The sequence below is a fragment of the Scomber scombrus genome, chromosome 3 (assembly GCF_963691925.1).
Source record: "Scomber scombrus chromosome 3, fScoSco1.1, whole genome shotgun sequence".
NCBI classification, from domain to species: domain Eukaryota; kingdom Metazoa; phylum Chordata; class Actinopteri; order Scombriformes; family Scombridae; genus Scomber; species Scomber scombrus.
Window position 1 is genome coordinate 1,807,111 of NC_084972.1, and position 24,527 is coordinate 1,831,637.

General features: G+C 38.0%; 1 protein-coding gene across 1 annotated transcript in view; it reads left to right on the top strand.

The window, feature by feature from the left end:
• The window catches only part of ptprga (protein tyrosine phosphatase receptor type Ga), a 472,388-nt gene that overhangs the window by 442,392 nt on the left and 5,469 nt on the right, over positions 1-24,527 (top strand). Inside the window, exons 16-28 of the mRNA XM_062416078.1 lie at positions 3,067-3,158; positions 6,048-6,144; positions 8,208-8,290; positions 8,561-8,695; positions 10,171-10,305; positions 10,725-10,900; positions 13,656-13,791; positions 14,381-14,527; positions 17,257-17,350; positions 18,756-18,832; positions 19,840-19,968; positions 22,040-22,186; positions 23,979-24,121. Coding sequence (XP_062272062.1) covers positions 3,067-3,158; positions 6,048-6,144; positions 8,208-8,290; positions 8,561-8,695; positions 10,171-10,305; positions 10,725-10,900; positions 13,656-13,791; positions 14,381-14,527; positions 17,257-17,350; positions 18,756-18,832; positions 19,840-19,968; positions 22,040-22,186; positions 23,979-24,121 — 1,591 coding nt within the window. The remainder of the gene's footprint in view (positions 1-3,066; positions 3,159-6,047; positions 6,145-8,207; positions 8,291-8,560; positions 8,696-10,170; positions 10,306-10,724; positions 10,901-13,655; positions 13,792-14,380; positions 14,528-17,256; positions 17,351-18,755; positions 18,833-19,839; positions 19,969-22,039; positions 22,187-23,978; positions 24,122-24,527) is intronic.

The following is a 24,527-nucleotide window of genomic DNA, read 5'->3' on the forward strand; positions in this document are numbered from 1 at the left end:
AGTAAAGTTAAACAAGATGTTAGTGCTGTCAGTGATATCTGAATGCGTTTGTGTATCACTTTGAATATCAAATAAAACAAACTAAAAGGGTGAGGCAGAGAGAAGGCTTTTAACTACAGCTCAAACTTTAAACTATTCTGCTGAGAGAGAGGTTGAGAGAGAGGCTCTGCAACACAAAAACATATTTAAAACCTCTACAGGGCTTGGAAGCTGCTCTCTAGCAGGTCCAGCTCTGGTCCTTAGGTCCAGGATTTCGATCCAAACCCGTCAAATCAATTGAAAGCTTGTAGGGCCTCTTTACGACAGGGTTTTGGCTGAGTCCAAAGACCTCCATTCACACCAGGGCCAGTGTGTGAGGCATGGCAGAATCCAGCACAGACAAAACAGGGGTCTGCCATTGAGCCTGCGTCCCTCCCCTCAGCAAGAGCACAGACCCAAATCAATGTAGTAAAGTGTGTTTGTTTTTTGATAAGGGTAAGACTAATGATCAGGAAATAAGCCATACTGCCTCACATGACACAGCCTGTTACACCAGTGCCCACTGCATGCAGACAGGGTTGTGGTGTATGACCATATGTTAGTCATGTTAATTGTCTCAATCAGCTTAGACCTAGAGCCTCACACATCCCATAATCCTCTTTAAGGCCTTGGGCTGGATTTAAAACCTGCAGGTAGCAGCCACTTACTACACATCTGACCATTCAACACACACACACTCTCTCTCACACACACACACACACACACACACACACACACACACACACACACACACACACACACACACACACACACACAGGCAAAAAAAAGGGACAGATTTGCTACATTAGTACTAACGTGCTTTTTTATGAGGATGACCAGATCAATACTCCATATTATTATTCATTCAGTCTGTCATGGGAATTTCAAGTTGCTGACCACATGTCTCTGGTTCAAATCCAACCTGAAACCTTAGTTCCATGTCTCTCATCTCTCCCTTTATTTCCTGTCACCTCTTCACTGGACCTGTTGAATAAATGCAAGAAAAGCCTCCCAGAAGTCATTAATTTAAAAAAAATCACCATGAGGTGTATTTATTCCTCTGTAAAGCATAACATGGGTGAAAATAGTAATTTAAAGTTTTACCATTATTTGTTTTCACAAAAGATTTAATGATATACACATCCATAGACTCTTGTGAGCTGTGTGAAAACCAATTGAATAAAATTGTCAAGATGAGAATGTATGTCTATTCTGTTGAATGTAAGCTTCCCAGTTACAATGAATGACACATCCAGCGGCTCAGAATAAATTTCACCTAGAGTGAAAAGTGTGTTTAACGAGTCGGATGAAAAGGCTCTGAAGGAAATTAGTTTGGACATCTTTCTGTCTGCGTTACCGAGCTTGTTGTCACAGCAAACATCCGTGCTGTCAGCTTGGGAACACGTCTGTTTGTGGCCACAAGAATAACTAAAAGAGTGCTCCAACAAAATGAATTTCACGTCAGTCATGAACTGTTCAAACCCTGTTAGAGAGCCGACTGAAAATATTTTGCTGTTGTTGAAATATTGAGCCATAAATAAGACACTTTATTGAGCTTATTACATTTACTGAAGGTTTTTATTTAGGAAACCAAATTGACTTTTTTTTAAAAAATCAGCTGTTTTCTTCTATAGTCTAATTGCCTAGGACATTAAAACAGATCTATTAGTGATGTCTTTCAAATATATAAAAGCAATGGAAAAATGAGTTTTCCATGTCGCTAATTGGCTTTTCCAGACCTCTCTCCTCAGCACTCAGCAGCCTGCTTTGTTTACTGACACAACTAATTTTGACATATTTGCATTCATAAACGAGCATCTTGCCTGACACAAAGTGAGAGAGAAAGCAAGTATATGCTCTTGTTAATATTTGATGAAGACTAAACTGAAAGGAGCTGTGAGAGAGTTTTAGCTCTTGTGTAATGTCTTTGCATCCTTTTCACTGAGCGGGCACCAATCATCTGACTGGAGTTCAGCTCTTTATGCTGTCAGCGTTTAAAGAACGACTACCGCTTTGCAACTGTTTGTATGCAGGATGAAACGTGCACCGTGGCCGTGTGTGTCGTCCAGCTTAAAGCTCCCACAAGCAACAACAAAAAACGACTTTAGGCAAGCTTTCCTGTATGTTATAATAGCTTGGTCCTCTGCAGTTAAGCAGTGGAAGTGAAACCTAACTGAGCTTGCATTACTCTTGGAACAGACCATTCAAGGGAATGAATGTAGTCAAAGCACCACACAGTATCATGAGAACATTTACATTTACAGCATTTGCACCCAGCCTGATATTATGATTTACTGATTTCTATCATTATATTTCAATTTAAATGATTTAGAAATTATTCCTTTACCCTTACATACTGTTCATATTCTACACCCTCACAGTATGTTCTGGGTCAGCTTTGACCCGGTCTAAGAATCTCCTCATAAAAAGCATTTATACCAAATGTAGAACCACAGATGTGTTTAGAAAGCATCAATAGTGGATCTGACTGATCAATAAATGTGATTAAACCTTGATTCATGTTTCAGAGAGCATAGAGAGTGTATTTTTTATCTTTTACACCACTAAACATCTCCTATCACACAATATCATGTCCTATTTTACCTAAGACATGAAAATATAACATAGCAATAATGATTGAAATGTATTTTCATTTAAACTCTAAAACACCTGATTCTCTTAATGAACTTGTTATCAAGCAGCTTGTCAACGGGCTTGACAACAAGTATAATAATTAGAATCAGGTGTGTTAGAGAGGGGAGGTACCTAAAACATGCAGGGTAGTAGCTCTCCAGGAGCAGGGTTGGACACTAATGCTTTAGACTCTTATGTAAGGTTTGAATTGATCTGACAAAACAATGTAAATGGTCTGGCACAGCCTCAATCATGAGTCACTGCTTTACCTTTGTTTATGATGGGTAGGTTACCATGTGTATGTGTCTCCGACACATATATAGTCAGATTTGGCAACAGTCCAGTATGAGCCGTTGAGAGAAATGCTACTGTTTATCTAAGGCTGATTTAACCGCTCTCTTCTCTCCTCTGCAGATGACATGGAAGCCATTCCAGTCAAGCAGTTCATCAAACACGTGTCAGAACTCTACTCAAATAACCAACATGGATTCTCTGAAGATTTTGAGGTGAGCAGTAAAATGTTAGTCTGAAAACAGAGTGATAATTAGGTAGTATGCCTCTGACATTTCTTCTAGTCTACAACTTGATGTCACCTGGTACCAGCCAATAACAGACAGACTACATTTGTGCTCCTTTCATTACATTTTGGAAATAGCACATGCACATGACCAAATCTGTCATCAGACACTGAGAGCCAGGCACAAATAAACGGATCCATTAGAACATGAGAAGTGGCTATTGTCTTTATTCCCACTGTATTTCTAAAGCTCTAACCAGTATATAATTCACAGTACATCAGTATATATGCAGAAAATGTGAATATAGCACGTCACTAAAAGATTTTGCTTAGTCATTTTTCAGATATTAGTTATCATTTATGCCTATATAACCTTGTTGTGGAATAAATATAGGTGCTGTACTGTCTAAATACTCCCACACGGAATGAATATTGAACTAAAAGATAGTGAGAGATAATGAAGACAAAAAAGGCTGCACACTGAATGATCATGGTTATCTCAGAGAGAACGAGAGGGACGTTTCAGCGATGGGCAATTTACTTTAGTTATAAACCTCGCACGCTTCATTACACCAGCCCAAGCACTCTCTGCGATTGCGGGTTGCTCTGTTCCTTTTCTCTCTTCTTCTTCTCTGTCTCCAGCTTCTCCTCCAATCTCTCCACATTCCTAGTTCATGCTCTTTCTAGAAAGTGGGTGGACTGAGCTAGACCCCTTGAATGAGTTACTTAATTGGAAAAACAGTGGCCTTCACACTCCACATAGCACAATGGATCCCCCTCCCCCTCCCACTGCCCTGGTTTAGGCTTGATGGACACTGGGAAGAGCTTTAGCAAAAGGGGGCTCCTTCTCAAATGAAATTATCCGCCTGCCTCATCCTCACCAGCCCGGCTGTCCCAATTTTTCCTGCTTTGATAGAGGGACTCTGGGAGGATGAAGACATCAATCATCATGATTTAGTCCCATCTGCATTGTGTGTGACATTGTTGCCACCCAGCTAAATAATCAAAAGTAACATTAAATGCTCCAAGAAAATACTTTAACATCTATCATTACTCTACACTCAATACGTCCTCCATTCATGAATGTTATATTGTTCAGGTTTTTTTTTAAAGAGGTGTACCTTCTTTGATATAAAGTGAGTGTAGATGCAGTTAGAAAGATGCTTCTATAGAGGTTGATGTTCCTGGAGAATATAGAGACGCTCTCTTTAGTAACAGGGGAAAGATCACATGTTAGTGATGTAAACAGGGTCTATGCAGTTTTTATCCTTTCATTTGACACCCGTCTGTGTACATGTGTTCACTTTCATTCCATTTTAACGCACTGTCAAATGTGCATTCCAGCCTGTTTGGAGCAGGGTCATAAAGCTAGGTTGCATCACTATGTTGTCTTGAGAGGACAGCGCATGTACTATAGTGTTCCATGCTGATTATCAATACACAATAACTTCACTGTGACAGCAGAGGTACACTGGAAGTGTGTGTGTGTGTGTGTGTGTGTGTGTGTGTGTGTGTGTGTGTGTGTGTGTGTGTGTGTGTGTGTGTGTGTGTGTGTGTGTGTGTGTGTGTGTGTGTGTGTGTGTGTGTGTGTGTGTGTGTGTGTGTGTGTGTGTGTGTGCGTGCGTGCGTGCGTGCGTGCGTGCGTGCGTGCGTGCGTGCGTGCGTGCGTGCGTGCGTGCGTGCGTGCGTGCGTGCGTGCGTGCGTGCGTGCGTGCGTGCGTGCGTGCGTGCGTGCGTGCGTGCGTGCGTGCGTGCGTGCGTGCGTGCGTGCGTGCGTGCGTGGATGAGTTTAAAGGTCTGCACATATGAGTGAATATATGTACCAGTTCATGCACCATCTGCTGACCATATCACCTGTCTGTGTGACATCATCTGCAGTCCTACCCTGTCTCTTCCCATCATACCTGCAACCTGATCCACTCACACATAGTCACGTGAATCCCATTATGCCAAAAATAAATCCCTTTCCCAACTAGAATGATGAATCCATGTTTAATAGTGCTAAAACAAGACGATGGGCCTGTAAAGCCCCAGAGGAAATGAGACCGAAGGGTCAGAGCCAAATCCAGCGTCTGCGTTCCCTGTTGGCCATGCTGAGCTAGCAGCCAACAGCTGTTTGCTTGGCAGGAACTCAACATTAAACACTGACATATATTCACAGGCTGCTAAGCCCAGAATTGCTCTCTGTCATTTTTAGGACTATAAGCAACAGCCATGAGGCAGTATCCACATAGGAGAATAATTATGAAAAAAATAGAGGAAGTAAACAAGAACGGATCTCCGGGGTGAATTCTGTAATTGATTTTCAGTCTAAATTGACTGTAGCTGTTTCTTTCCAACATGTTGTACTATACCCTCAAGTCAAGAAAATAAATGAAGCGATGTAGCTTATTTAACCACAAGCTGTGAAGAAAGGAACACTTGCTGTAGAGAAAGAGAGAGTGATAAAGAGAGGCTGAGGAAGTTGTAATCAGCATAAACAGGTAGAACAGGGAGATCAGCTTTTGTGTAAGAGAAATGGACCATTTTAAAGTTATGACAGTAGTGTGTGATGGATGTCAGACAACCCAAAAGTACAAAATACCTTTTTGAAGGTTTATTAAAAGTATGTATGTAGGCTACATTTGGACAGAAATAAATGAAAACAGAATCATATCATTCCCCTCAGAAGACCTACTGAACTTTGCTTTTTAAATCTAAATCTAAGACATCGACCCTTTAGAGACTGCAATATGTATTACAACCCCACTGTGCGAAAGTGGCAATGAAGTGATGTTGGTTCGTTAAATCAAAGTGGTTGATCCTCTGCAGAGCATGCAGCATGGCAGTCTGCCATTACATTCAGATTTTGTGTGTTTGTATGTTTGTCCTTCTGCAGGAGGTTCAGCGCTGCACTGCAGATATGAAGATCACATCAGAGCACTCCAACCATCCTGACAACAAGCACAAGAACAGATACATCAACATAGTGGCCTGTGAGTACACCAAACCAGGATTACACACTCAGAAATACACATATCACACTACATATCCTGAGATACACACTTTGAGTACACATTCCATGGCACACTCTAATGTGAACAATTATCTCTCAAACAAGATACATATCAAATATTTGCTTATTTTGATATTTTCAGCATGAAGTGATTTGTATACAATAAAACCTAAAGAGACAATTATTAAAAAGTCAGCACAATTAAATACTACACAGAGCTGAATAAAAGAAAACTAGAAAATAACAATTTTTAAAAAGTTAAAGGAATAAAAGGTCATATGATTCAAAACAAATCATTAAAAACATGCCTCATAGACTCCCCAACAGCAATGCATAAGAAGCCATTCACATAAAGGCCTGTCTATGGAAGTGTATTTTTAGAAGGTATTTAAAAGATGAAAGTGATTTAGCCAGCCTAACCTACTCAGGCAGGTCATTCCACAGTCTAGCAGCCTTAATAAAGAAAGCACAATCACCTTTAGTCTTTAGCCTGGACTGTGAAGATCACACGCTGTATTCTAGCTCCTAAAGGGTTAACAGGTCAGGGTCTAGACCTTGCCTCGCTTTAAAAGTAGTTAATGAAACCTTAAATCAGTTCTAAATCTAACTGGTGTCTATAGTGCAGCTGTGTTAAGATTGGATTAATATGGTCTCTATGTTTGGTGGCAGTTAAAATCCTAGCAGGTACTCTACCCTTGCTGATTTTTCACAACTAGTCTACCCTCAACATAATAAATGACCACTATATTCTGCTTCAAATTTAGTGATTGTATCCAGATGGACACTCTTGTAACAACCATTGCTAACTGTGTACTGTGTATTTTGAGTAATTGATTTTAAAAATTGAGTTAATTGAGTAGATGTATATGTTTGGATAATTTCTAGTATACACCTCTTCATGGGAAGCTTTTACACTGTTTTTCAGTGTTTAAGAATAAAACCAAAACCAATAAAACACACTGAATGAAATCACAGTAACAATCCGGTTAAAGTAACATAGCATTAGTTGAAACACAAAATGAATCTTGAATGATTTTTACTGAAAAACACCTGGATTTTTAAAAGGAGCAGATTGGTCTTTACTTTGGCGTTAGGAGTTTCTTTCCACGTTAGTTTCATGTAAAGAAGGTTTATATGAGCCAAGACAGCTTGGAAAGAAGCTTTGGAAGAGAAAAATAAAGGTAATAAAAGTCATTTAATCCCAAAATTCTGAGGTTTCTTTCTCTCTGGAGTATAAATATACTCAACAAATATCATCGTAACCAGACAGATCCTAGTGTAGCAGGTGGAAATGATGGTGTAAGGGTGGTTGTAGAGGAAAGACAACTGTATTAACACAATCAGTCGGGATCCTCTGCAGGGAACCATAAATATCAACAGCAAATCGGTCATCTCGTCATCACTTAAATTGCTGTTGATTCTTCTAAATTGGTATGTAATTACCCAAAAAATAGAGTGGTGAGTGTGAATTTTCTTCTTTAGATTTTCAGAAATATGTCAGTTGAAGTTTGTCCCTAGAGGCACAGCAGAGATAATATGTCATGGTATCATATAATCACATATATATAATCATACCGTTTATCACTGATCATTTGGCCCACACTGGCCAGATCTTTCTATAATACCAACATTACTGTCCTTATGCTTTAGCAGCACTAACAGAGCAAAAGCGTCCCACAAATCACACACACATTTGCTGCCAGACTCCATCAGTCTCTAATAAATGTTTCACGTCTCATACAGCCATTGTCTGTGGATTACTGGCTGGAAGTAGCTGAGTCCTGTGTTTATTAGAGTGCATGCTGGAAGCAGAGGGCAGGAGCCGTGCTGGTTAGCTGTTTGTAAAAGACGACACAACTCAGTTTGATCATTGTTTCAACCGCAAAGGTTAATGTGCTTCCTAGTTGGAAGCAGGTGCCTTGGCATGGCATCAAGCTAACAACATTACATGGACAGCGCTGTGTTAGGGTAGGGGTTAGGGTTAAGGTGCTTCCATTCACACAAACACACTCACTGCTTTACTACTCTGTGTTTCCTCCTCAGATGACCACAGCAGGGTGAAGCTGAGGCCGCTGGCTGGGAAGGACTCCAAACACACCGACTACATCAATGCCAACTATGTAGATGTGAGTGCTTCCACTGTGTGTGTGTGTGTGTGTGTGTGTGTGTGTGTGTGTGTGTGTGTGTGTGTGTGTGTGTGTGTGTGTGTGTGTGTGTGTGTGTGTGTGTGTAAATGATAGGAAGAATCAATTTAGAGATGTTGACTGCAATATAGGAATCCAGAGATATATCTTTTATGTAACATAATTAACTATTGGAAGGATTGTAGTTTAGTGGACTTTTTTTATGCCACATATTTCCAAACTAATGTTCTGTCTCTTTCATTCATCCATTAGGGTTATAATAAGCCTAAAGCTTACATCGCAGCCCAGGGACCTCTCAAGTCCACATTTGAGGATTTTTGGCGGATGGTGTGGGAGCAGAATACAGGCATCATTGTAATGATCACCAACTTGGTGGAGAAAGGACGGGTATGTGTTACACGAAGCTGCTGACAGTCAGCTCTGTGGATGTATAAGACAAGGTTCACATGTGTCTGACAACCTGTGAATGTATATTACAATGTATGAATGTGTGACATAAAGAATCAAAGGTTCTACACATTTTCATTCATTTCATAAAACACTTGACACCTGTAGCATCCTGGTTTTAAAGCTGAATTTGCACATGTCAATATTTCACATAACTGATATTAATGGAGGGATGTGTCTTTCTAGGCATGCTGGGATCTTTATCCCCAACAGACAGTTTGATAGTGAGCACGATCCTCTGGAGAGTATCCATTCCAGCTTCCAACAGTCCTTACTGTTCTAGTTTTGGCTAATGTGCAATGTACAGTCTAGGGTAACATAATATGGTGATTTAGGTCCAACCTGAAATTAACAATGTAAAGCAGTAATTATTATGTCTAAAGTTGGTCAAAACTAAATAAAATATCCCTTAACGGCCTGCTTTGGCTTCAAGTTGTCATTCACAAGTATATTTTTTAACCTTTTTTTTTATTTATGTATATATACACACACACCTCATACATACACACCAGGTGCACAATACATTAATAGAAATAAATAATCTAAAGAACACTTGCAAGAAAACTACTAACCAATAATAACAAGCAAACGCAAACAAACCAACGAATGAAACAAAAACAAAACAGCGACAACACATCATCAGGAGTTCATTAAGAGTTCATTAACATTTCAAATAATAAAGGCCCAAGTTCAAAACCAAGATCATAATCATAACTCCTTGAAATGAGAAAATAAAGGCCTTCACAATTCTACAAAAATCTCTCCATGACCATATTTCTCCTGTCAGTCTCTCCAAAGGCAAACATTGAGTTAAGTGGTCTATAAACATCTTAAAACCAGGAGGTGATTCACTTTTCCAGAGAGTGAGAATAAATGTTTTGACAAAATATGATATAATTATTCAATGTCTGCATTTTTTATTATCTATATGACAACCAGGCATTTATTGGCATGTCATTCAATAAATAAAAACAGGGATTCAAATCTAATTGTCATTCACATATTAATGAGCCTAGAGTAAATAAACCCAGTAAGGTGGGGTTTTTTTTAAGCATGTTGAAAATGGCTTCAGTGCTTGTCAATCGACAATAGAAGCATTCAGCATGGTCATCTGCTGTTATACCACATGCAGTCAACAGTACAACACATTTAGAATGTTTGAATGGTGTTCTTCTTCTGACGGGCCCCCAGAGAAGCCCTTTGGCTTTTCTACACTTCTAGAAGCTCCTAATGTCACAGAAACATATAGTACAGTACACATACAGTGTCTATTTGATGGGAAAAGTGATACATTGAGTTAAATGTTTCCTGACTCAGCATAGCGCCTTAAAACTTAAAGCTATAACAACTTTACACACATCACAATGTGTTGTACAGTGATGTGATTTGTGTGTTCGTTTGTACTTGTTCTACAGAGAAAATGTGACCAGTACTGGCCAACAGAGAACAGTGAAGAGTACGGCAACATGGTAGTCACACTGAAAAGCACCAAAGTTCACGCCTGCTACACTGTGCGCCATTTCACACTGCGCAACACTAAAGTGAAGAAGGTGAGAACGGATGAGAAGAAGCTCAACTCCTTCTTGTCTGGACAGGAAGTGATGTCATACTTATTTATACAACGCCAGCCAGACGTTATCTCAGGACACTTTTGACATAGAACATGTCTAGACTGTACTCTTTCTAGCTGCACCTATGGGATCAGCTGTGTGTAGAGAGGTGCATCCTTCATTGATTCAGATTAAGTTTGTGGGAGTTTTTTGTATGTGTATATACGCAAAAGAAATAACCATAATTTAGAAGTTAGAACACTTTTCAAGATACTCAGAGATGCTTTACACAACACATTGATGCTAATTGGACATTCTTTGTCTCCCTCCCTAAATACTGCCACAACTATCTTTTCTTTTATCTTATCTTTCTCCAACCTGACAACCATCTCTTCCATTCTATCCTTACTTCCATCCAGGGTGGGAAGGGGAACCCGAAGACACGGGCCCAGAGTGAGCGCACAGTGCTCCAGTACCATTACACCCAGTGGCCAGACATGGGTGTCCCCGAGTACACCATGCCCGTCCTCACCTTTGTCCGCAGGTCCTCAGCCGCCCAGATGCCTGACATGGGGCCCATGCTTGTCCACTGCAGGTAACACCGGTGTGCTTTCTTTCATGTCACTGTAACTTAGCTCCCTGCATTAATATGGTCCCAGCTGACATGCAGCTTTCTCCTGAATTAATTAGAGCATGTCTTCATTAGGCTACAGTATGTCTTCATCATGCATAATTTAATTGATATCTCTCTACACAATTAAAACACTTACTTACAAGCTTTTGAAATAACTAAGGAACACATCCTTCAATTTGTTTCTCATCCATTAGGATTTGGCCATTGATTTTCAGCAAGCCTTTGATGTTATCATTAGTCTTATAATCAGAGAGTCCCATAGATGGGTTGGTTTTCATTGCTAAAGTCCCAGCTTTAGGCTTTTTCATTAACATAAGATTATTTACATCACCACAGAGCTCAGAGCCTCAAAACAATACTGTGTTCTGTGTGTAGAAAGAATAATAATACTCTATGTAAAGTCTATGTACATATCACTCTTTGCCAATTCCTCCATAGCTCATAAGCTATCAACATTGACTGCCTGTGAAGATGTTTCATATTAAAGAATTCCAGGAACTCAGTTGGCATTTAATATAAAACAGCTGCAGGATAGTTTAAAGTAGCTTAAGGAGCAGTGGGAGTAATGGCAAAGTGTAAACAATTGAAAAGGATTAGTGATTTAAAATGGTGTTTGTGTTAGAAAAGAGAACCTGAGAGCAACAGAGTGGTGAGTTTGAAATGACTCTGTTGTACTGATGGAATAAGTGCTGTAAAAAAGAAAAGAAAAACTCACTATGGTGAATGTACCATGTGAGCTGTTAGAGAAGGAGAGAACGGGGTAACATGAGCCACTTTGATGATTCTAATGAAAAATAAAATAAAAGTGTATTAGTTTCAAATAATAGTTATCATATATACCTCAGGTTGTTGTGTACCCATGGAGAGTAAAACTAGTTGTTCAATTATTATGGTTTTAGAACAATGACTCATTCGAAAAAAAAAAAAAAAATGCCCCAAGGTAGGGGTAAAATGAGCATGGGCATGGAATAAATTGAGCCATGTAGGGGTAAATAATAACACCTGATATACAAATTAGACACATTTTGATATTAGTTTAAACTTTATTAATGCCATTCATTGAAAAAAGGTCAAAACTCTCTTACCTTCATGTAAAACCATGTTTGTGTCCCGTTATTCAATGCTAACTAAGCATTTTTCAGTAACTGTGATCTTTGTGTTGGCTACAGAAAGAAAATGTGCTTTTGGTGTATGTATAACTTGTTTGTGTGTGACGCAGCTTTAAGTCAGTGATTAGGTATTTACAGATACAGATAATTACCAACCCTATGTTTTTTTTAACCGTCCTTTATTTGTTCAAATTCTTTTATTTACTTTATGTAAAAACTCTTCTGAAGTGTATTTCTACTTATCATTGTTACACAAAGCTATTTGTAGCTGCTAATGTTACACCTACACCTTTTGTCTCCTACACTTGCAGCTACATTTACTACAACTGCAGATCTCAGCAGAAACCTGCAGTCAGCTTGTATTTAAGAGCATGTTACTATAAGGCAGGCAGGGAAATTACCGGAACAGTAATTGTCCACTGGCTGTAGCCTCAGGGGGAATCAGAGGATGAAGCTCTCTGCTATCATCTGCACTGTGATGGTTGATAATAACTTGTCATGCCGCCTTGCTGCTGCGGCTCCTGACATACCACTCATTATCACCATTTTACACCAGAGCACGCACACACACACACACACACACACACACACACACACACACACACACACACACACACACACACACACGCACACACACACACCCACGTCATTATGCAAGAAACAGAGCAGACAGAGGCACACTCACATTTGCCATTTTGCTTTAAAACCACAGCAAACTGAATCTGTAGTTAGAGTATAGGTGTTGATTGGGTTTGTTGTCATGCAGTGAACTTTCTTCACTGTTCCTTTAATTCTGTCACCTGCATTTCTTGTGTCATTCATTATGTTCTGAGCGGTTAAAAATGTGTTGTCACATGTGTAATATTACATATTATTGACACTGTCTTCACCTGCTCCTTTTAATGTATCCTTTTAATACATACAATATTTCAGTCAAAGAGCTTGTTCAGGTATATGCTGAGAAATGGAAAAACATCTTTATACAAAATGAATTCAGGAAACAAAAGCAACAACAACAACAACAAAAGATCAAAGGCCCATTTTGTTCTCAGCTGGAAGTTAGGTGTAATTGATACAAACTGCCAAAACTGAGACATAACATTTTAAAAAAGAAAGTCTGCAAAACATATGCACACAATTCTGTCTTCACCTGCTATCAAAAGGTATTCTGCACTTATAAATCTGTTGCTAAATGCTCCACAGTCCTGACTCACACATTGACTGGTGTTCTACCTATTCAGATCCAATCAAACACATAGAGCTCTGAATTGATTAAATATGGATGTCTGCACTGATAAGAAATGACTAATACAAATGTAAAGGGGTTGTGATGTTACACTCACTGCTCCTGCAAGTATGCTGTCAGCAGTGAATAATAAGAAAAATGGGCCATAGGAGGCCATGATGTCATAGATGTTTAAGGTGCTGAGCATGTAATCGGAGTGTGACAGTTGCAGGTGTGTGTGTCCCTCATCTCCTGTCAGCTCTCTTCCTCTTGTCAACACATAAAATATCCAAACAACCATGTCACATCCATTTAAATGCATTATCTTTCCTTTGGCTGGTGCTGTTGGTCCTCACTGTTATTATGTTGTGTTGCGTTGCAGTGCTGGAGTGGGTCGGACAGGGACGTACATCGCCATCGACAGCATGCTGCAGCAGATCAAAGACAAGAGCACAGTTAATGTACTCGCCTTCCTCAAACACATACGCACCCAGCGCAACTACCTAGTCCAGACTGAGGTTTGTGTGTGTGTGTGTGTGTGTACCAAATGTGTTGGGAAAATGCAGCTTTAAGTTATAAGAGCATGGACAATGAACACATTCATATGCCTCATTGTTTCCTCTGGTTAGTTTAAATAGTAAATGGACTGTACTTCTAGAGCACTTTTCTCGTCTTTTTGACCACTCAAAGCACTTTTACACTACTTGTCTCATTCACCTATTCACACACATTCATACACTGATGACAGTTTAGCTGACAGTTATCTTTAATAGAAGCCATACACAGTGACATGTGTCAAACCTGCACCTGTGATTTATCTTAAGCCTTAAGTCCACCTGTAGAACAACAGGTCAGGTGATGGAAATACCAAATTCTAACAGATTTGCATTAACTGAAGTGGAGATTTGGGGTTTTTTCTATTCATTTTGGGGGCGGAGCTTCTGTTTTTGTTTGGGTGTTCAAAATATCAATAATCTTTCTCCGGAATGACTGTCTCTACCTTGAATATACAAAATAAAGCCAAAAAACATCTACACTGATGTTCCACAGCAACTGTCAAACACTCACACTTGTTCTGTTCTGTCACCTCTTGCTCTGCTGATCCAGGAGCAGTACATCTTCATCCACGATGCCTTGATGGAAACCATCCTGGGGAAGGAGACGGAGGTGGCGGCCGGCCAGCTTCACAGCTACTTCAACAGCATCACCACACCAGGCCACAGTGGACGCACGCATGTGGAGAAACAGTTCAAGGTGAAGATTCAGTTTTCACTCCCATGTGACAGTTCAGACAATTCAGTTATTTATATATACTATTTTTTACTATTATTTCTGTCCCTGTTTGTATAACTGAACATTCATTGACACATACATATATGATATATGTATGTATATATATATACATACATATATGATATATGTATGTATATATATATATATACATACATATATGTATGTATATATATACACACACACACACACACACACAAACACACACATATATATATATATATATATATATATATATATATATATATATATACATACATATATGTATATATATATATATATATATATATATATATATATATATATATATATATATATATATATATATATATATATGTTTGTTAAAATGTACATTTAGTATTTTTGTATTGTTTGTTTGCATTTTTTACTAAAAGTAAGACTGAATGCTCCTGAAAATGTCAAATGGTGTAACCACAAAAAATGTCTTTGTCCCATACATGGCTACAAAGAAAACATGTTATAGTCATAGTTTAGAAATGTATGAAAAATGTTGAAAATGTGTAAGTTAAGCATTCTGTGAGTGTAGTCGTATGTGCTGCGCCCCACACAGCCTCAGCCCAATTTAACCCTTGATGATAACAATAAGCAACACAACAATTTATAACAATGTAAATTAATATCATAAGAGAGTCAGAATGGAAGGTGCAACAAATAAATACATGAGAGGCAACTTCTCCAGGAAAAACAAATCTGTTAGTTATCTGTTGAAATCAGTAAAAAAAAAAGAAAATAAAATGCAGTATTGATTTTTATAGTTAATTGTGTCTTAATAAAAGAAGTTTTCTGCTCAATTATAAAAGATTTCTTCATATGCAGGCGTGGTGTGCTGTGGGTGGAGGTAGGATGAAGGGTTTGTTGGGAGGTAATTGGATCTTGTTATTTCATCATGTGCCACAATCAAGTCCAAAGTCTGGACTAGATGCAGAGAATGTGCACAACAAAAGCTTCCTTTGTTATGGTAATGCATTTATGTTTTAATGACAGGATTTGAATGTAGTCATTGTTTGTAGCTCTTGTGTTTTTCCTCTGGTCTTTGTGCTTGTTTCCCAACTTCTCTGCTGTGTTTTCTGTTCTTAGTGGGGGATTTTCTATTGTGAGCAGCTTTCTGTTTTCTCTTCAGGTTTTATTATAGAACCCTCCTGACAATGCTGAATGCCCTCGAAAAATCTGATTTTAATCTGTTTACCTTTGACTGTTCAATAAAGGGTTATTCACACACAGATTTCACAGATGTACCATACCTGTCACATAACAGGCCCTCATGGTTTAAAGTAAACATTTGTACTATTTCATCCTGAGCTAATGATTAGTTATTAGTCAACAGTCCAACATTTGGGAAGTGTGATTGTTTGCTTACTGGGAGTTTACCTAGATAAAATCCGTTTCATCTCAGTGTGTAGAGCAGAATGTGTTTAACTCGGTTTTTTTGCTGTCTTTTGTGCATGTTGCATGTGTGTATTTAACACATGTACACATATACATCTTAATGATCAGTTATCTTCTGCTCTGGAGCTCTGGAGATGCTTTACTGAGGAACAACATAAGCAAGTGAGCTTTGAGTTCAGGTTATTTGGTCAAATGTTGGAGTTGTTGGAAGGTTTATTTTTCCTGTTTTCGTGAATATAAGCAGTCTTTGTACTAATAGGCTAAACATGTCTAGGTCTTGAATTTAATTCAGTTTAATCATTTAATGGTGTTTATTGTAGTGCTGCCAGCCATGATTTGGGTTAGGGGAAATGTTAGGTGATGAGATGGTGTTTGGGTAAGGATTAAAGGTATACCCTATTAGTTTTTTCACTTACGTTTACATACATTTTTTTTATTTCTTATGTAAAAAAAAAAACGTTAAAAAAATGTTAATTCATTTAAACTGGAGTTTATTGGACCTTCTGACTAAGTAGTAATTTAAAACAATAATTAAACAACACTTTGCATATATGAGTTTTGTTTTGTATCATATTTGATACATCCTGAATTTTTTGCAATTTATTTTCATATCATGTTTTAGAACAAGCATATTGAATACAACATTTTTAAGCCCTTATAAGTCCTGCATAAAGCTCAATGTTTTATGCATGATGAGGATAAATAATGTATGACATGCAATAGAATGATTATTGACATATTTACAGATAAATGACCTTCTATACCTGCTGTATCTCATTTGATAAACACATTTTCAACAGGAATTGACCACAAAATAAGCTTCAAAATAGTTTCAAATATTTAGTCATTCAACATTGCCTTGGTTTATCTGTGCACTACATGTATCTGATCATATACATCAGGTTTTTCAGGAAATAAATGATCACACTGATGACATAGGTCTCTAAAACTCATGTATCAAAAATGATGTTGGTCAGTCAAATAGTATGAAATCATCTGCAGAATGTATATCACATTGCCCATATGCACATGAATGTTTGCATGAGTCCTCATTCATATGAAGGAGATACAAACAAAAACAGAACGGTTCAAAAATCACTGCTCCCCAGACTGTGTTAAAAAACTCTACAGGGTGCCTTTAAGATAAGAGGAAATATAAATGGATGGTGTGAAAACGCTGGATAAGATGAAAAGCAAGCATATGTTGCAAAATCTTTCATTTGTTGTGCAGATTCACAACACTCGTGATGAGCTGGTTTGCTTCTTCTTCTTCTTCTATGTTTCAGTTGGTTACACAGTGCAATGCCAGATTCATGGAGTGCTTCAACGCTCAGAAGGAGTGCAACAAAGAGAAAAATCGAAACTCCTCCGTGGTTCCATGTAAGTGTTACACTCATGTAAAAACAGATTAAAATTGAAATGAAAGTGCCTCCAGCACTAAATATAACCAATCAGCAAAAATACTAACTTCTTATAAAACAGCTGCAATTAAAAACAGTCAGTTTACAGCATCCACATTATGGAAGAATGCTACATAGAAAATCAATACACAACACACATCAGCAAAGTCAGGCAGAAAAGTGAAGGTTTTTTTCAAATATTGATGAGTTGTGGGAAAGCATGAGGTAGTGACTGTGACTTGACTTGCAGAGTGAGACTTGCCTGTATCTGTTCAAACGTTTAACCTATGGTCAAATTAGGTATGCAAGGGCCTTGGTGAAAGCTCATACCACACTCTGTAAATTCATATTACTGGATAAAAACATAGCTACCAACCGCCAATCAATGTTCAGTCACTAGAATACATATAGCTGGTACTGTTAAAGCAATGTGCCAACCTTTAAAATGTCATATGTTATAGTAACAACTATTATAAATGATAATGGCCATTCTTGTTATCATAAACTGCATGTTGAGTTTATGATAACCCCTGTTAAACTGACCAATCCTCACAGTTGGCAGACAGAAATTCCACACCACCTTATTTTTTTTATTATTTATTATTATTACTATTTATTCTTACAACTTAATGTTTTTCTAACTAACAGGTTGTGTGAGTGTAAATCTGCAGAACTTGCTGTAATCTTTACTTACTTTTTTTTTAATGTAATAGTATTACATATATAATTATAATATAATGAAAATATGTCATTTAAAAAAAATAATTTCCATTTTATTATTATTAAATTACACACCCTACATTACAATACAAACAATACATACACATACCCTAGAAAAGAAAACATGGAACTAAAACAAACAGACATAGGGAAGGAGGGGTAGGCATACATATCTCTTTTTTGTTTGTTTAATGTTTAACTTACAAAATGTGACACTGGTACACAAAGTAAAGCCAATTTAATCAGATACCCCCAAAATGGGTGGTGCTATCAGTTTTCGAAAATGTGAATGTGAAGGATAGCTCAGCATAAGAAAAGTTTAATCAGAGACACTCATTAGCGACAGTAAAGTAAACTATTCTATTGTTTACAGGCTCAGTTTCATTATTCAGCTCTTCTCTGTTATCTGCAGCTGTTACATGATCTGTTGACAGTCACCAGCTGTCCCACACTTCTCTGAATCACCAGCCAAAAACTGTCTACACTCAATAACAGCTAAAGGATGAATGATTGCACACAGAGTGAGCTGTCATTGTGATTGGTTCTAATAAAGTGGTAAATGGTTATTCTCTCTGTCCTGTGCCCCCCCCCCCTTCCATTCTCTCTCTCTCTCTCTCTCTCTTTCTCTCTCTCTCTCTCTCTCTCTCTCTCTTATATGTGAGCAGCGGAGCGAGCGAGGGTTGGCCTAGCACCTTTGCCCGGCATGAAAGGCACCGATTACATTAACGCCTCTTACATCATGGTCAGCACTTCCACTTCTGTCAATCATTGATCTCTCCGTTCTCTCCTTCATGTTTTGACTCAGTGCAGATTACATCAAGTCAACATGACTGTACACTCCCTGATTTAGTGTAACGACACCGACATGCCTACATTTTCTCCCAGCTCGTCATTGAAATCTTGAAACTCTACACAGGTCATAATTACAATCCAAAACAAGTGAGGCAGGATGAAAGGTGTACATTTAGAGGTGCTAGAATAAAATGAGGGACTCTACCTTTAACTAGGAATAGTCCAGCAATTTGGAGTTGTAGTTTGGGAAGTGTGTGAAACCTGTGCTTAGCCAATAGCAAACAGTTCAGTATCCCGCTTTCAACCGATTTCAAGTGGGCTTCACATGTGGGGCCAATGTTTTTGAAACAATTAGGGGGCCCATACAATTTGCCCTGTTCATGCCCATGCCCACTTAGCCCACTTACACCCTTTCTGGGGCTCATCCAACTAGGCTTCACATGTGGGGCCCATGTTACTGAAACCATGTGGGACCTGCAAAATTTGCCCAGTTCAAGCCCATGCCCACTCAGTACCCATGTAGCCTGCATTTAACCCATGTAGGGCCCACATGGACATGCTGGCTGGGAATAAGATCCCAAATATTCAAACGACTATCTGTTGATGAGCTGGTGAGTTACACATTAGTGTTAAAGGACAGGTTCATAAATGATCAAGTCTGTTTTTTGGTTGCTGTAAAACATAATTTCAATTAAAGTGATGGTGGATTATTTTAAGCTATTACAAAGCTTTAGCAGTTAGTTATTCAAATAAAGTGGATATCTCCCAACATAACAGTCTTTTTAGGATAAAAATGTAGACCTGTTACTATGTGCAACAATACACCAACAACAAATTGTGCAACAGTACACCAACGACAGTATGTGTTAAAACTGTATTTTTAGTTGAGTTGGTCAGTGGTGGTGTAAACCGTGTGTGTGTGTGTGTCATTTTCTCACCTACATGTTGTTTTCACAGGGTTACTACCGCAGTAATGAGTTCATCATTACCCAGCATCCTCTGCCCCACACCACAAAAGACTTCTGGAGAATGATCTGGGACCATAATGCACAAATCATTGTTATGCTGCCTGCCAACCATGGACTGGTAGGAAACACACACACACACACACACACACACACACACACACACACACACACAAACATACATGCATACACATACACATACAGTATATATGATTATAGCTAACTACCACTTACACGAGCATGTGCACACCAGTGTTTTCTGCCGCCTAAGGCTGTGTTTAAGGTCTTATACATCACACAATATGGACACACACACACACAAACACACACAACTTCATGAGCAAGACGTACATTCTGTGTCATTGTGGCCAGCAGCATTAGTCACACCCATGCAGACATACTTGCACCCATCCTCACACATGAATCTTCATATTTAGGCTTAAGCTTGACATCTGCTTGTGGGTCCTGTGTGCCTTCTGCAGGGTTTCTATGGGACAGCAGCACGTAAACATTGTGTTTTTGGGGATTTTTAACACGTAAAGGAGTGGAGAAGAGTTTTGCGTAAACTGCAAATCTGCTATCTCACAGCTGTTTGATGTGCTACAGTCATTCCAGCATTGTGTGATGATGGCTTTTGCTCCATATAAACTCAGACAATCTCCATACAAATTGCAGAATCAGAACTGAGAGGATCCAGAAACACCAACTTGAACATTTAAAGTGCCGCCTGTCACACATGAAATAAGACTGGAACTGAAAGTGACATGATCAGAACCAGACAGGCCTGGGACAGAATGGGAATTACACTTGTGTCACCCTTAAACACACACACACACACACACACACACACACACACACACACACACACACACACACACACACACACATACACACACACACACACACACACACACACACACACACACACACACATGTTCATCTACACACTGCAAAATCTTTGAAAATATAAGCAAATATCTTTGTAAAAATGTAACCTGCTAAGCTGTTTTCAAAACTAGAACTAGAAGACTGTAATTAAAGGATATGCACTTTTACAGGAGACGTTCCATTAGTTTCAGACCAGCAGTACAAGCAATGAGGCTTTGCAAAATTGCCAGTCATTTGGCAGATCAGTAGGTTCTCTTTAACTAGCTGGTGCATTACTTAATTGGGTCACCTTTAACAAGGCTGTAATTGAAAGCGTGGGTTACAGCTAAGCTTGACTTTTTCTGGTACATTTAGTCAATTCTTGATCATGGGATCACTTTGATTTGTAACTTCAGGGAACTGGAATGTTACAACATCCAACTAATGCTAATTCAGAGGCTTGATGTTTCTATATAAACTAGAGGTGTGATACAGCAAAATTCAGTTTGAAGAATAAGGACTGCAATACAACTGTTGATGTTCAAATGAGTTGTTTTTATGTATTTATAATATATATTATGTTGCAACGAGTGAAGCTTTTTTTTACCCATATATGGGCCAGTGACAAATGCAGGTTGGCAAGATGAGCAATTAAAAAATATGTTAAAAATAGTTTTAAGAGCAGCATCAGGTTCGTTAAAATGTACATTTAGTATTTTTGTTGGTTTTATATCATTTGAAATGACATTTGAACCATTTTTTTTTTTTACCAAAAATAAGACTGAATGCTCCTGAAAATGTCAAATGGTGTAACCACAAAAGAATGATAAATATTACATATTTTATCCACCTACAGTGTATTTAAGTGGACTTATACTAATAATGACTTCATTTAAAACATCTAATGAAAAGACAAAATGTCTACATTTAAATTTTAAAGCATTTTACCAAAATTGAGTAGGACATATCCTAAACACAACCATTGTTATCTATATAACTGTGTGACAAATGATGTAAAATTATTTATTTTTATTTTCTCATTTATTTTACTTTATTTAATTTTTAAAAACTTTTTTATCATCCTTATTTTCTCTTGTGTGCATTGGTCTTTGAATTTGTTCTCTCATCATTTTTATTCCTTTTCTTTATGTTGTCACTTGTTCTATCTTATTATCAGCTTGTCAATCAACTGTAAAGCACTTTGAACTACACTAGCCTGTATGAAAGGTGCTGTATAAATAAAGTTTGATTGATTGAGTGATTGATTGATTGATTGATTGATTGATTGAACACAGCAGTGAAACAGTCTCTGTGCTTTTCTTCAGGCAGAGGATGAGTTTGTGTACTGGCCCAGCAGGGAGGAGGCCATGAACTGCGAGGCGTTCACTGTCACCCTCATCAGTAAAGATCGACTCTGTCTGTCAAATGAGGAGCAGATCAGCATTCACGACTTCATCCTCGAAGCTACACAGGTTGCTCAGTGTGTGTGTGTGTGTGTGTGTGTGTGTGTGTGTGTGTGTGTGTGTAATGAAACATTGTATAACTGTACTGAAATGCTCATCTATTGAAACAACAGAAGGACATATTAGTCATCAGCCTCACCATTTTGTACTAACAGGAAAAGCATCTGCAGCTCCAGATTTGAGGCTGGCAGGGAGAGATTTGTAAATGCAGTGTGAGTTTTGAGGGTGAGTGAGGACAGAAGGCTGAGTGTTAGAGATGTCGGGAGCCTCCAGAGAAAGTGCGTCTGTAGATTTGAGCAAGCAACACAAGTTTCCCCGCTCTGTATCTTCAAAGCCGCTCGCTCTCAGCTTTTGTATCCCTCGTGTAAATTCCATGTGGGAGAAGAGCAAACTTCTCTGGGTTTGACCAGGAAGTGAAGCGTCATCCTGTTAGTCTCCAGCTTCTATAAGTGACATCAGGCAATATTCCAGAAAGATCCACAAACTACTGACAGCCGCCAGCAAAGGAACAGAGTAGCAGTCTGATCATCAGGGATCTTTGTCAGGTCTTTTGTCTTCTGTTAGTTTTTTTATGTAACACCTGTAGAAAGACTTTGGATGAAAAAGCTTCACTACACTCTGTCTTTAATTTTCCAGTTCTGTCTATTAGCTCTCGTGTTTATTTTAAAGGATTTAACTGATGAGTTTCTATATTTTTCTTATTGTCAACAAATCTCATGTGCAGAGCCAAAACAACCATGGCAATCTGCTATCTACTTGCAAATATTGTGTATTTATCCAAAGCATGATATATGTTATTACTCCATTGTTGACCAAAACAAAAATTGTCATTATTATGCTTCAGATCTACTGTCTCACTCTTCGTCAGAATGTTCCATGTGTCTCATATCTTTGCTTGCAGATTGGTTACAATTTCTGCCCGTGGGTCAGTGACAATTAAGAGTTGGCAAGATGAGAAATTCAAAAATATGTTAAAAAAATAGTTTTAAAAGCAGCATCAGGTTTGTTAAAATGTACATTTAGTATTTTAGTTGGTTTTATATCATTTGAAATGACATTTGCACCATTTTATTTTTTTTTTACCAAAAGTAAGACTGAATGCTCCTGAAAATGTCAAATGGTGTAACCAAAAAAGAAGAATGATGATATTAAATATAATATCCTTCTACAGTGTATTTAAGGGTATTTGTACAAATAATTACTAAAGAAAAAAAAAAAAGAGTATTTCAACATTCTACATTTAGTCAATATCGAGCAGAACATATCCTAAAAACAACAATTGTTTCAATATAAGTTGTGAAAAATGATGTAAAATGTGTTAAAAACATAGTGTTGCTTTGCAAAAGTGGATTATATTTATTCCACATTTTAGTTCACATTTATTTTCCTGTATATAATCAGATTTTTATGATAGAAAAACTAAATATACCAATTGACACTGGGTTGCATCACATCATTAACCCTTGTACAGTATTTCTATCAATACTGAGCTTCCACAGTGCATATTTTGCATGATTTGTTTGGGTACACAAACCTTACAATGTCAGTTGAAAGCTCAGAGAAACTGAAGATGACTCATCACTGGATTTCAGTTTTATTTCAATATACTTTTGATATATTCTAAGAAAATGTGAGCTTCTTAGAATCTTATTACAGTCACTCACTCAGCAGTCTCTCTGTCTTAAACGTCATGTTATTAGAAAAGGAAAAAAAAAACATTTATAATATCCTTCCTCTGTAAGTAACTTGTGTCTCTGTGTGTGTCTTTTGTCCTGTCTCTCCCTCTCTCTGTGAATCCTAGGATGACTATGTATTAGAGGTTCGTCACTTTCAGTGCCCCAAGTGGCCGAACCCTGACGCACCCATCAGCAGCACCTTCGAGCTCATCAATGTCATAAAGGAGGAGGCGGCCATCCGCGATGGACCAACCATCGTCCATGATGAGTCAGTCTCATTCTATTTCTCTTTATTCTGTCACCACACCAACACATGAGCTCATTTCTGGGTTTATATTATGAGTTTTATTCAGATTGTCAGATTAGAAAGGCTAAATGAAAATGACAGATATCATTGTTATTTATTTGATCATATGAAATTATAGTTGGAAATGATCAGGAGAGGTTCAAGCACTTGTTGCTCTTTTATGTATTTTCATTGTTCTGGTTAATTCATCAGTCTTCAGTCAAATCAGCTGTTTTCACACAAGTCTGAATTAAAACCTAATATAAAAGAGTAGAAGTTATTTGCTGTATACTATAAACATATTTTTCAAAATTATATATATTCTTCATTTAAAAAATAAGCCAAACCTTATAAAATACTGTCTAAAATGTGCAATTTGTGTGAAAAA